This window comes from Delphinapterus leucas, chromosome 3 (genome assembly GCF_059928025.1).
Source record: "Delphinapterus leucas isolate spDelLeu-1000000601 "Yukka" chromosome 3, BTC_Dleu_Yukka2, whole genome shotgun sequence".
NCBI lineage: Eukaryota > Metazoa > Chordata > Mammalia > Artiodactyla > Monodontidae > Delphinapterus > Delphinapterus leucas.
In genome coordinates this window covers 99,302,282-99,317,362 of record NC_143131.1, presented here as the reverse complement: position 1 = coordinate 99,317,362, position 15,081 = coordinate 99,302,282, and the positions used below count along the sequence as shown (strand labels likewise).

Here is a 15,081-nt window from a genome sequence, read left to right as displayed (position 1 = left end):
GTTTTTTCTTTTTTCTTTTGCCCTACCCAGGTACGTGGGGAGTTTCTTGCCTTTTGGGAGGTCTGAGGTCTTTTGCCAGCATTCAGTGGGTGTTCTGTAGGAGCAGTTCCATGTGTAGATGTATTTCTGATGTATCTGTGGGGAGGAAGATGATCTCTGCATCCTACTCTTCCACCATCTTCTCCTGAATCTAACTTTGGGTTTTGTTTGTTGTTCTTTTTCTACTTCCTTTAGATGTAAGGCTAGATTGATTTTTTGAGATTTTTCTTATTCCCTGAGGTAGGCTTGTATTGCTATAAACCTTCCTTTTAGAACTGTTTTTGCTGTCTCCCATAGATTTGAATTGTTGTGTTTCCATTTTCATATGTCTCCAGATATTTTTTGCTTTTCTCTTTGATTTCTTCAGTGACACATTGGTAGCATATTAAGTTTCTATGTGTTTGTGTTTTTTGCAAATTTTTTTTTATTGTACTTGATTCTTAGTCTCATACCTTTATGTTTAGAAAAGATGCTTGATATTGTTTCAGTCATCTTAAATTTGTAGAGACTTGTTTTGTGGCCTAGCATGTGATTTATCCTGGAGAATGTTCCATATGCACTTGAAAAGAATGTGTATTCTCCTGCTTTTGGATGGAATGTTCTTTCTTTGACCTTTCTTTGACTTTGACTTTTTGCTTCTTCCTTGTCTCTTTCAGCCTGTTAGGTTTATTTATCATCAAATATTTTAATTTTAGTGCTAGGCCTTCTGGGACCTAGGGAAGCTCTACAGAGTTATGTTAAGACTTTTTATTGACATTAAATGCTTATATGGAATCAACAAAATGTATTGATTAAGGGCATACACTTTGGAATTAGAACTGGGTTCTAGCCCCAGCTCTGTTTTCTCTTGAGAAAGTTATTTAACCTTTCATAGCCTTGGTTTCTTCATCTGTAAATTAGAGCAATAATACTACCTTTGACAGGTTTTGTAAGAATTAAATGAAGGTAAAGTATTTAGCATAGTGCCTATAGCATATGCACATTTGCACAAAATTGTGCAGTTGTTAAATTCTTCCTCTTTCCCTTTCCTCCTTGTTCTCATCTCTTATCTTTTTCTCTTTCTTCCTCTTCCTTCCCCTCTTTTTCTCCCTCCTCCCTCATTCTTTTTCTCCTCCATGAATTATCATTATTATTATTCACAAAATTGGTTTATTTTGTAGTCATCTTCTTCCCTGTTTGGGTAGTTTTTCTAGATTCAGAGATTAAGGGCAAGTAAACAACTTTGTGTGTGTTAATGTTGCAGGTCACCATAATTAAATTGCCTCATGATGGAGATTTTATAATCCTAGGGCTTTTAAAATACTCACTTTCCAGCTACAAATAAATATTCCATTGATGAAAAATACTTTCTTTAGGGACATCAAAATTGGTGGCTTATTCATAGCATTCTTGTGTTCTCTTATGTAGTAAAGTAACCCTATCTTAAACCTTATATATTTTTCTCTCTTATATCAAAGAAAATTCTCAATGCTCTTTTGAAGAAATGGACCTTTATATAAATTAAGGAGGAATATTTCCTTAATAACTCAGGTATTCCAAATCTGCATTTTAAAATATAGACAGCTTTTAGGCAAGGGAAAGGAGAAGAAAGAATAAAGAAAATGAAGATGTTTTCTAGTAACACGGTCCCTTCATTCTATGCTATTCTTTGTAAAATATCTCTACTGAGGTATAGCTGGTCCTTGGGACAATTTAACCTCTGACTCCTTGCTTGTCAGGATGGCCATTCATGCTGTCCCCTTTAGTTGACCAATGGCTAAGGAGCATAGAATTCTGCTGCACATGGATCTGGAGGCTTAATTTGATGAATCATGTGGGTAGTCTTTGTTCATTCAATCATTATTAATTCATTATCCAGTAAAGGCACAGCTTGGGTCATAGAAAAACAATTAAGAAATTGTTTCCTCTAGAATTCATAGTGAATTGAATGTGAGGGAAAACATGTCTATGTAATAAATATTTAAGACAAATTATGAAAGTATAAAATAAGAGTTTGTAGAGCAAAGAGTGATTTACTTAACTTGCTATTAAGAAAGATGTTTATTTTTTTATATTTGTTTTATTTCGATATAAGAAGACAAAGTAAATAATAGGATAACTGACTATAGATGATTACTTTATGACAAGATTCTCAGTTGATCTGTCACTTTGTCATTGCACCTCTAGTAGGGGCTTTATATAGATGCTGTATATAGTCATCTCTCTGGACACAAGGCTTTTGTTTTCCAAGCATCTGGCTCCTCTGAAGGCTTCGTTTTTTTTTTTTTTTTTTTTTTTTTTTGCGGTACACGGGCCTCTCACTGTTGTGGCCTCTCCCGTTGCGGAGCACAGGCTCTGGACACGCAGGCTCAGCGGCCATGGCTCACGGGCCCAGCCGCTCTGCGGCACGTGGGATCTTCCCGGACCGGGGCACAAACCCATGTCCCCTGCATCGGCAGGCAGACTCTCAACCACTGTGTCACCAGGGAAGCCCTGAAGGCTTCTTTAATATAATAACACTTACTAAAAATTTTCTTAGTTATAGATCTTGTAGTAGGAACAAGCTTATCTCTAGGCCAGTGATCTCTAAATTATTTTGAATACATACCACAGTTGGTTAAAATATTTAGGATGTAATTCTAATAGGTATACATATTTATCTATGATAATATACATTTATCATATACTAATGTATGACTTGCCTCTTAAACCATAAAAAAAACATAGATAAAAGGGAAAAGATAATGGTGAAATAAACTATTTAAAAATGTTTTGCTAATTGTGATGGGGTCCTAGTCTTATTATTTAGTATTTTTGAGACATAATATATACTTACAGTAAGGTTTATGATAGTAACTTACTGATAGTAAGATGTGATTTCATAGTTCAAATAATCTTTATAATTTCTACTTTTTAAAGTTATTGTCATCTGATTAGATTTATTAACTCTAATGAAGAGTTTGAAGTAGCAGTAAGAAAGGAACAGCTCTGCCATATACTTATTTATTTGTGATTATGTAATTAGAATTTCTTCAGTATAGACTCTTCGTGGGTATATATAGTTTCTTCGTGGGTGCTGTTGTTAACACTTCATGTTATGAAACTCCTCCTTTTCTATTAGGATACTGCATATCCTGACACATTACCATGTGATATACCATCTCACAGAGGGAGTGTTATTCTATGTACTAAATATTAGTTGTTTAATTATAAATAGAAGTGATAATATTGATACTATCTTTTTGCACCCCATTGGGATATTTTACTTAACTCACTTTGGACACCACTCTTCTAAGCATGCCTAGGTCAATATGTCTCATTTAAAGATATTTATTATCTTTCGAGAGTTACTTCCTCTCCTATAACAGTGATTTTTTTTCTAAGTCTATTGTTCCTCTACTCCTGAAGGCATTTATAAAATAAAATAATGTAGTGATAAAAAACAGATTTAAGGGGTTATGAGAATATCATTTCTTTTACACTTGAAGCAATCAGACATGGTTGAGATTGCTTCTCTTTATGAGATGAAATTTTATTATAATATTATATTAATAACAAAAAGCTGTTTCTTCTTTCATTGATTATATTGGATATAGTTTCAAAAATGTAAAACCTAGAGTTTATTTTACAGATTATTTAAATTTCTTTAAAGTGACAGTAGAGGGCACTGTGGCATTTCGTTTTTCAAAGTCTGTTTTAAAATTAGAAAGTTGTTGCCATTTTTATGTGTAATGCAGTGTATCTATTCAACTGATCTATTGAAAAGTGATGAAACTCTTTGTTCTTTGCTTTTTCAGTCTATGGGACTAAAAATTTTTTGTCGAGTGTTGGAAAACTTGAGGTGCGTTATCTTTCTGGGTTCTACATTTGCTTTTGTTTAGTGGGTAAAAGAATTTCTTTTAAAGATAGTGATTCTTGTAAATCTATTCACTGATCTTTTTTTTTTAAGATTTAATTTTATTTATCTTTGGCTATGTTGGGTCTTTGTTGCTGTGTGCGGGCTTTCTCTAGTTGTGGCAAGTGGTGTCTACTCTTTGTTGCATTGTGTGGGTTTATCTTTGCGGTGGCTTCTCTTATTGTGGAGCACGGGCTCTAGACGCGTGGGCTTCAGCAGTTGCAGCACGTGGACTCAGTAGTTGTGGCATGTGGGCTCTAGAGCACAGGCTCAGTAGTTGTGGCGCATGGGCTTAGTTGCTCCGCGGCATGTGGGATCTTCCCCGACCAGGGATCAAACCCGTGTCTCCTGCATTGGCAGGCGGATTCTTATCTACTGCGCCACCAGGGAAGTCCCGTATTCACTAATCTTTAAAGTATGCCTTATTAGTACTATGAGAAAAATAGCTTTCAGTGAATATTATGTTAGAAATTAATTAAACTTTCAAATATTAATTAAACTTTTGGAAGATGTTTTTGTAGGTTTTAGCATCTCTAGTCATATGTCAGATATAATTTTATTTCCCTGCAGGCTGTCAAAGATAGCATACCCAGAGTGACAGATTACCCCTGTTTTACAGCATTCACTTCAGAAGCCAGTCAGTCCTAGTCTGACAGGAAGCCTACGTATTTATTTCTACAACCTTATTGAGAAAAGAAGAAAAAGCTTATTTCATAAAATTTGTTCAGGGAAATTATTTGAAAATTCCATTTATATGTTAAGAATATAATGAACATTAATTTGTTGTATAGATTTTAAGGAAGATAAACCCCGGTGATAGAGAATAGTATTTACAATACATTTTCAATGTGTTGTAAGTGTTGAAGAGGGAAAAAAATCTCAGCTCTTACTTTGGTCATTCTGTTATAAGTTAGTTGAAAAATTACATTTTTATTACATTTGCCTGTGATTCAGTAGTTATTCACCAGAACTTTCTTGGTATCTTGTTACTAGTTCTATGAAGAAGGAAATTGAAAACCTCTGACACAGTCAGGATCACATAGCAAGACAATGATATTGTTAGTGACATATCTTAATAGTTATTCTCTAAACCTATACCCAATTTACCTGTTGATATTTATTCAGATATTAATTTTTCTTCCTTAGATCTATATAAATTGTAAAAGTAGTTTGATTTTTATTTTAAGATGAATGTTCATTATTTATAAATAATGATAAATAATAAGGTTCGATGTGTAGTTATCTGATCTGTTTTTTTCCTATCATCCATAATAGTTCATAGGAAGCAAGGAACTTTTAAAAAATTTTTTCTGGCACAGTGAAAACATACACATTCAGTGAGGGCAGTAATCTTTCTCTCTTTTATTGTCCCAAGTGCCTAATGTCTGGTACATAGTTAAGATGTACAGTAAATGTTTGAATAAAATTTTGTTGAATTTACAAGTTATTTAATCCATTATTGACTTGAAATATTTAAGCCTTCAAGGATTAAGTTTGAATGTAGGGAGATTTTTTTTTTTCTTTGGAAAAATTTTTTATTTAAAAATTTTACTTACTTTTTTGTTCATTTTTTTTAAACTAAAAAATACAAAAACAGTTCATCCATTTCTCCCCCTTCCATCCCCTGCCTCTGGCAGCCACCAATCTTTTCTCTGTATCTATGAGCTTAGGTTTTTTTGTTTTGTTATTTTTTTTTTTAAAGATTCCATATATAAAGAGAGATCATATGGTATTAATCTTTCTCTGTCTGACTTATTTCACTTAGCATAATGCCCTGGAGGTCCATCCATGTTGTCACAAATGGCAAGATTTTATTCTTTTTTATGGCTGAATAATATTCCATTGCATCTATATCACAATTTCTTTATCCATTTCACCTACTGATGGACACTTTGTTTCCATATCTTGGCTATTATAAATAATTCTGCACTCAACATGGTAATGCAGATATCTTTTTGATTTAGTGTTTTCATTTTCTTTAGATAAATATCCAGAAGGGGAATTGCTGGATCATATAGTGGTTCTATTTTTATTTTTTTAAGGAATCTCCATACTGTTTTCCATAGTGGCTGCACCAATTATTTATATTTGCACCAACAGTGTAGGAGGGTTCCCTTATCTCCACACCTTCTCCAGCATTTATTGCTATTCTCCTTGACAGTGGCCATTCTAACAGATGTGAGGTGATATCTCATTGTGGTTTTGGTTTGCATTTCCCTGATGATTAATGATGTAGAGCATCTTTACATGTACCCGTTGGCCATCTGTATATCTTCTTTAGAAAAATGTCTGTTCAGATTTTATGCCCATTTTTCAATTGGATTGTTTTTTTTTTTACTCTTGAGTTGTATGTGTTCTTTATATCCCCTTATGAGATATATGATTTTCAAATATTTTCTCCCAGTGTGTCGGTTGTCATTTCGTTTTGTTGATAGTTTCTGTTTCTGTGCAGAAGCTTTTTAGTTTGATGTAGTCCCACTTGTTTATTTCTGCTTTTGCTTTTGCTTTTGGTGTCAGATTAAAAAAATCATTACCAAGACCTAAGTCAAGGAGCTTACTGCCTATATTTTCTTCTAGGAGTTTTATGGTTTCCAGCCTTACACTCAAGTCTTTAAACCATTTTGAATTGATTTTTGTGTATGATATAAGATAGTAGTCCATTTTCATTCATCTGTATGTCCAACCTTCCTAACACCATTTAGAAGAGACTGTCCTTTCCCCATTGTATATTCTTGGCTCCTTTGTTGTTAATTAATTGACCATACATGCATGGGTTTATTTCTAGGCTCTGTGTTCTGTCCTGTTGATCTATGTCTGTTTTTATGTCAGTATAATACTGTTTAAATACTAGGGCTTTGTTAGTATAGTTTGAAATCAAGGCGCACGATGCCTCTAGCTTTATTTGTCTTTCTCAAGATTGCTTTGGCTGTTTGGTTTAATGGTTCCATACAAATTTAAGGAATTTTGGTCCTATTCCTGTGAAAAATGTCTTTGGAATTTTGATAGGGTTTGCATTGAATCTGTAGATTGCTTTGGGTAGTATGGACATTTAAAAAATGTTAATTCTTCCAATCCACGAGTACAGAATATCTTTCCATTTATTTGTGTGTTCTGCATTTCCTTTCATTAATGTCTTGTAGTTTTCAATATACAGATCTTTCACCTCCTTAGTTAAGTTTATTCCTAGGTATTTTATTCTTTTGGAAAAAGATTTTAAATTGAGGAGAGCAATTTCTCTGCACTTATTCACTAGTTTGGTAAGAGATGGTTTAACATTTGGATAGCTAGTCACCAGCGTAGTACATGCAGACAATTGTGGAGTAGGAAAGTATGAGAAAAATTGCTGTTAATAACAAATAAGCAAAATTCTTAATTAATTAATAAGGGGGTTAATAAAGGGGACATGCTTTAAAATAAATGGGTAGTGATATTTTATGAGCATGTTAAAGCATAAACCAAAACAATTAGGTTTAGCTTAAATCACAGTTAACAGTGTTTGTACATAAAGTGCTTAGCTGTTTTTTTTTAAGTAAATATTTTCTTCAGTAAATATTTTTTCTCTCTATATGGTATTGCTTACCAGAAAGATCACAAATGATAACAAAGGAAGATCTGAGGGAATTCCCTAGTGGTCCAGTGGTTAGGACTTGGAGCTTTCACTGCCAGGGCCCAGGTTTGATCCCTGGTTGGGGGACTAAGATCCTGCAAGCTGGACATTGTGGCCAAAAGGAAACGAAACAACAAAAATGTCAAAGGAAGATCTGAGACTCTGAATTTCATTTATAATACAAACTAATTGCTTTAGTAGTAGAGAGGAAGTGAAGGAGTGATCAGTATTTGATATGTAAGAAAATGAAAGGATAGGATAAGAAATTGTGTAGGAGGAGAAAGGAATTTCAAGGTCGAGGTAAGAGGGAATGCAAAGGTATTCCCTCATGTATTCAACAGTATTTATTGATAACTTACTATGCTAGGTGCTGGGATATAAAAGTGAAAAAAGTAGGTCAAGTCCTTGGCTCTTAGGTAGCTTACATTGTAGAGAAGGAAACTCACCTTAACATGACATGTCAAATAGTGGTAAAATGCCTCTTTCTTACTAATTAGGTTGAACGTTCTTTTTTCATTGCATTTTTATATTTTTTAAAAAACCAGCTTTATTAAGATACGATTCACAGACCATGGCATTTATCCTACTAAAGTGTATAATTTAGAGGTTTTCTGTAATATTAGCAAAGTTGTGCAAACACCACCAGTATTACAATGATTTTAGTAGATTATCTTTGAGTATCTCTTTACAACATCTTTCTTTTAAGCTGCCTTCTTCTTTTGGTATTGCATCCTGTCCATTAGGCTCCACTAATTATCAGTTGATCATTTTATCATTTCGATACAGTGCCCTGGAGAATAAATTGCTCAGCAGTCTGATCCAGTTAAATTTGGAGAGGGATAGTTTTTGAGGCCACTCTGAGTTTTTTTCTGACTGCATGTGTGTTCTTCTTAGCTGTCTCTTTCCATCGTTCTTTCTGATGAACTAGCTGGCCTGTGATTTAGCTGTTGCTCTTAATTAAGAAGAGTTATTGTTTTTGAGAGCACCCTTAGGCTTGAACTTCTCACAGTCCATGTCAAATAAAGTCAGTTACTTTGGGGAGAGCTTCAGAGCTCTCTTATAGTCTGCCTCTCCTCCAAGGTGGATTCTCTGAGTCACTGTTCTGGGTACAGGGCTAGTCAGTAGCCTCTGACTTGCTGCTTCTGGTGTCGAACTTCTGTCCTACGAGGGAACTGGGGTGAGAACAGTTGGGGTCCCAGCATTTTCAGCCTACTGCACTGTGGTAAAGCTTCTGTTTTTTAAGTGGAGGCTGGGTGGAGGAAGGGAGACTGCTCTGTTGGCCACACTCACCAGGAATTTATTTTCTTCAATTTGGAGTTGGAAGGATGAGAGATGCTGATGGTCTACCTTTCTCTGTGACATATGGTAAGCCTTGATTGAAAGCTGAGAGGAAGCTCTGTTCTGTTGGCCACACTTACCTGGAGTGGAGTTTCTGTCAACCTAAACTGGGGCAAGGTAGTAAATGGGTTATGGCTCAAATGCCACAAACTATCCCAATACCAAGTTTTCATAGATTTTCTTGAATAATGTTTCTTCATTTGAATATGCCCTTAGGACAATTTCCAGAGACTTTATTGTTTTAAGTTTTTTAAAAAAAGATTTGTTTATTTGTTTATTTTATTTAGTTTTGGCTGTGTTGGGTCTTAGTTGCAGCACGTGGGAACTTCATTGAGGCACGTGGAATCTTTTGTTTGTGGCGTGCGGGTTTCTCTTGTTGTGGTGTGTGGGCTTCTCTCTAGTTGTGGCATGTGGGTTTTCTCTTCTCTAGTTGTGGCATGGGGTTCCAGAGTGCGTGGGCTCTGTGGTTTGTGGCACACAGGCCCTCTAGTTGAAGCGCACGAGCTCAGTAGTTGTGGCATGCGGGCTTAGTTGCCCCGTGGCATGTGGGATCTTAGTTCCCTGACCAGGGATTGAACCTGCGTCCCCTGCATTGGAAGGCGGCTTCTTTACCATTTGTCCACCAGGGAAGTCCCTCCAGAGACTTTAAATGGTGGTTTTATAAAACAGTATTTGTCAGTTTTGCTTGTTTCACTGGAGTGTGGGTCTCTGAAGCAACTTTCCCTGTTATCCTGGAAGCAGAACTCTCCAAACTATTTAATTCTAAATCTTCCTAAAGATCAAACATGTCCTTCCAGTAAAGAAATTACTGTCTCAGGTAACTTTTTTTCCCCCTGTGAACAGAGGTTTTGGTCAGACATGAAACCCAGAGCTATCAATAGCTGAAGCAGTTCTTTGCACTATCCTAACTGTCATACTAAGGACTTTTATAATTACTATATATGTCATGAGCTAAAGCTGTTATTTTAAGTGTTTATTTTACCTAGTTTTCTGTTACCCAGAGAAATCTACAGCTTTCACTCAGCTTGTTTACTTGTTGGATTTTGCAGTTCTTTGGCCCTGCTGATATGTAGATGCTTCCTGCATAAGACATATGACATTTTTGCATTCTTTCATATTCTTAGAATCATATAATTTATAAATATGTAAGTTGATATCCAGTTAAATTCTGATTTTTTAAAAATGGCTTCATCTGATCTTAAATTACATTTTATAAAAGAATTTTACTGACATCTGATCATGCATTGCAGTCATATGCAGAGTTTCATATAAAAATATCAGAAACTTAGGGACTTCCCTGACAGTCCAGTGGTTGAGACTTTGCCTTCCAATGCAGGGGTTGTGGGTTCAATCCCTGGTTGGGGAGCTAAGATCCCATGTGCCTTGGGGCCAAGGGACCAGAACATAAAGCAGAAGCAGTGTTGTAACAAATTCAATAAAGACTAAAAAAAATGGTCCACATCAAAAAAATCTTTATAAAAAAAATCAGAAACTTAAACTTTTAGAATTCTAATGTATCTAATTCTCTTCCTCCTCCTATTGAATGGGAAATCCTTTCTAATTGCAGCCCTTGATCTGTTTGTCGGTATACGTAGTTCCATCAGTCACTGCTCCTGTGTTTACTTATGTTTAAGTGGTCTTCTTGGGACCGCTGAAAGACTCTCCATTCCTATAAATCTGCTCACATTCCTGAGAAGGAACCCATTGTAGGACTGAGTAGTCACACGGAATCATTTCAGACATCACTGGAAAACAAGTATATTGATTTTCCTTTGGTTAATCATCCACTCTGGGTTCATTGGTGGAGAGGGCAAGTGGGGTCATGTTGTACAATACATTTCTACCTTTGCGTAAGATATTATCCAGATGATTTCTTCAGCAGGAGCAAAGGTTTGACAGTTTCTTGCAGAATGAGGTGGTAGATATAATTGAACCAATTTACTCACACTGTGTTTTATTAATGTAAGTATTTCTTACCTTAGGCTATAACTCAACATAAGTAAAATTGAGGAAACAGTTGATAGTGATCAGTTTTCTAGTAGTAAGTATGCTGTTGGGAATTCCCTTTAATATAATATTCACTTGTGTACTATTGTAATGGCATGTAACATCTGCCTATAGTAGTGATCCATTGTGAAAATTTACTTCCATCATATACTGTGTCTGGCCGTTTGTTGAATTTCATATTATAAACACACATATTAAATATAGGATATAATGGTAAACTATCCATGTATATTCCTTCAATACCTTTGGAAGGACACACAAGAAACTAATCACTGGTTGTCCTTAGGGAAGAGAATGCATCAGGCTGGAGGACTGAGATGGGAAGTATACCCTTTTATTCCATCTGAATTTTGTAATAAGTATTTTTGAAACAATAGTAAAGCACTAAAAAGTAAGTAAAACAAAAACAACAAAGTAAACAATAACAAAAGGGAAAACAAATGGATAGACTGGCGTTCTGTGGATATAATTCTAACCAAAAATACTTTGGTGGCCCGTTTGGGTTTCTTCTCACAATTGGTAAGCTCTCCATGTTGACTGATGGCTAAGTTTGATTAGAACTCTCTTCTAGGTGGTAATTATATTCTAATATTTTATCATCATTTTGTTCCCTCCAACTTCAGATGATTTAGATCAATTGCCAGGTTTCTCTTTGACATGAGATCTGTTCTTGATTTGGAATGCAAATTATTAGAAGTGTTTCTTCATGAATAAAAAGACCATGGTGGTGACTTATGAGTATTCTTCCATTGAAGATAATTAAGGCAAGATTTTTTGAGGTACTTTGATCTATATGGATGGTAAAAAATTTACTTGAGTCTTTTTTCAAATTCTCATATTGAAAATAAGATTGATTAAATTCATTCTTGGTATCATTTTAAAGAATGCAGCTTTAGCAAATCTATATAATGAAGTGAAATTATGTTCAAATTTTAGGTTATTGGTATATAATTTTATTTTAAACATACAGGTTTTCATTTTTTTTCTGCCCTTTAGCCGACCTCAGAAAGTGTGTTTGTGTCCGTTTCTACCAGTGCATCCTCTACACATCTCTACCCACTTGTACATAATTCAGCATCCAGCAGAGGTAAGATGTTATAAAATACACAATTTCAGATAGAATATTAGGATACAAGAGGAAGCATACAGATGAACATACTCATCCCTTTCAGCTCTTCAGCATTTTTGAAAATAAATTGATGATAAATGCTCTCTTTGGGAAAAAAATAGTTTCTTTTATATATTATATGATAGTATAGTATCATATGCTTTATAGACAGACAAAAATGTGTTATTTCATAAAATGGTGTTATTTCATAGAAAGTACATTACTGAATTGTATAATGAATATTGAATATATAGAAGTTTAGAACTCCAACAATTTTGTATAGAGGAAAAAAAGATTTTGTGAGTAGAGAGCTAAGAAATTACTGCTTTTTAAATTTTGGTCATAGCTTGTATCCTTTGATGTCTTTTCTTGTTAGGGCAGAAATAATGCTCAGCATTTTAGTGTTATAAAATGAATGTGTAAAATTAATTTTTTACTTCTTTAAGTGAATAGACAAATATGTATGTTTTACATGTATATATAAAAATAAATATATAAAAATATGTGTACATGTTGTATAGAAAGACTTTTTAGTTAATAATTTCATATGTTGGTGAGATTTATGCACGTGCTAGTGTATATGTATGTTAGTAACTCTTGATTAACTGCAGTAATGAAGAGAGGAGCGAAGGAGATCATAGAAAACCAGAAATTATCATCAATACCAAACTAGTTGATGCATGGTACAAAAATGGGTTTACTGTAAACTGAAGTTAAAACTGTTCCAGGCTTTTGAAGGAGGAATAATTTTTTCTTAAATTTCTGAGGTGTATACCACTTGAAGACTTTAACAAAGACATTAAAGTATATTAATCTGTCACTTTCCTTTTCCAAATGATGAAGCAATTATTCTTTTATTGCAAATTGTTAAATATTTCATTTGTTGGGCAGCCTTTTTTTTTTCAGTGTTAACAACATGCTTTTGTCAGGATTGTGACACTTTAATCACTAGCATTATTTTACTGCATTTAAACATACAACACGGTGCAGCTCAAATTTACATAAAATGATAGCTTACTGGCCATAACAGTTGTGGCTAAAACTTGACTTTTGATGTTGAGTGCTGTTTTCATTTTGCCATATACATAGTATGGGGCCTTATCATTGTTGTATGGCTCCAGACATAAGATGGCTTTTAAAATGTAGGTGTTTTCATAGATTTGTGGCAGTTTTAATGTTTTCATATCTCTTATTTGTTCCTTTTTTTCTTCATTCCTCTCTTGTCCTCCACACCCCCTCCCCCACTTTCTCCTCTGTCTCTCCCTCCTTCCCTTCCTTCCTTCCTTCATAGTTAATTCACAGTTTAGATGATTGATCCATAATTGTGTGTGCTATAAATGTATTTTATGTATGTACAAGTACATACATATTGTTTTTCCTTAAAGTTCCAAGGAACTTTACAATCTTAATCTAAGTCAGTCATACTTGGCTGCCTTGTGCTTAATCTCAGCATACTGTTTTCAATAAAAGAATAGGCCAATTTGATGACTTCCCCTAAAAAATGATTGAAAACCATTTGGATAGGCCCTAGGAGGGGACTTTGAGAAAAGAAGACTTGATGGAGTGGATGAAATGGAGGTGTATGATGGAGCATTTCAAAGAGTAGGTATATGCATATAGAAAATTACTTAAGGATAAAAACAAAACAGTTATCTCAAGAATAACAAAAATACTTTACAAGAAAGAAACGTGTTAAATTGCTTGGCATTTTGTGAACTACGTATATGTAGGCATTAATGATGTAAATACTGTTTATTGATTTAACTAAAAATATTAGAAGATGTAAGGGTAAGGAGTGTTGTAAGAAAGCTAAATTTTCATTTATTACGAGAGGCTGTAGCTATAGAATGCTGTAGTTAAGAGTAAGGCTCGGGAGTTTAAATCCTTAACAGCTCTGTAAACTCTGTAACCCTGGGCAAGATAATTAACCTCTCTGTGCTTCAGTTTTGTCATTAGTGAAATGGACATAATAAAAAATATACTTCATTACTTGTTTGTGGTGCATAGTAAATGAATAATATATAAAATGCACTTAGAATTATATATGTTAAAGTTAGCTATTATGATAATAAATGGTAGTTTGTAGATAATATCTAAAATTGATAAGAAATAGCAAGACATATATAGAAATATGGACATAACTACTGGAAGAAATAGAAGAGTTAAAGTGATTGCCTCTAGGAAGTAGTATTGGGGAGTGTATCTGGGAACATTACAAATCTTTAGGCACCATTTAATTTGACTATTTTACATGTGTTACTTTGACAAAAGTTTGGAAAGTGATTTAATTATGTGTCGAAGTCTCAATAGTGATGGTAAGGAGGGAGGAAAACAGTATGAGACGCTGGAAAATGTCCTGAAACTTCCCTCTCACCTATCTCCTGCTAGTCCCATTCATCATAGGAGCTGCTCCAGCTTGTTTTCAGGCTTCCTCAGAGTGCCAGCCTGCTACATGTTCTTTTTAGTTAAAATCCCAGCAAATTCTGACTCTTCTATTTCCTTTTTGAACTTTATATTAGGTAGATCAGTTTAACCACTGTCAGCATCTGTAAATTTACCTTTTACATGCTATTTTAATCAATACTTCCAAGACCCAGGGGTGAAAGAGGTAAACACAAAAATGTCCCTGAGGGTATATCTATGTGTCTGTTTGTGGTTGTTGAATACTGTTACTACAATATTTTTGGTTTCTGTTTAAACGTAAATAATGTAATTATAAATTTATTTTTAATTACTTTTATAAATTCATATATAACTTTATTTTGTATATTAATTTACTAAATAACTGATATTCCTAAAGGAAAGTAAGTAATATTTGATATTCCTTTAGTACATTGTCTTTTTTATAGACACAAGTTATTCACTGTATATGCAGGATTATATAAACTGGTAAAGCTAACATTGGGCTCTATGTAAGTAAACTGATTAGAGAGGGCCTCTGTCACTTATTTGATCAAGCATGACATTCCGAGATGGGCCAGTGGAGAAGAGCCAGGCAGTGACTGAGCACTATAGACCAAAATAGCCAAGAAAAGTATGAGGCTAAAGCAGAATAGCTAAGCACCTGACTTTACTAAGGATTAAGAATGGAATTCTTGTGGCAACCAG

General features: G+C 34.4%; 1 protein-coding gene across 2 annotated transcripts in view; it reads left to right on the top strand.

The window, feature by feature from the left end:
• The window catches only part of DTWD2 (DTW motif tRNA-uridine aminocarboxypropyltransferase 2), a 120,778-nt gene that overhangs the window by 15,480 nt on the left and 90,217 nt on the right, over nt 1-15,081 (top strand). The window contains exons 2-3 of one of the 2 annotated variants that reach the window (XM_089909199.1): nt 11,862-11,952; nt 13,498-13,575. In XM_089909199.1, coding sequence (XP_089765325.1) covers nt 11,862-11,952; nt 13,498-13,575 — 169 coding nt within the window. The remainder of the gene's footprint in view (nt 1-11,861; nt 11,953-13,497; nt 13,576-15,081) is intronic. The other variant, XM_089909200.1, reaches the window with a different exon arrangement.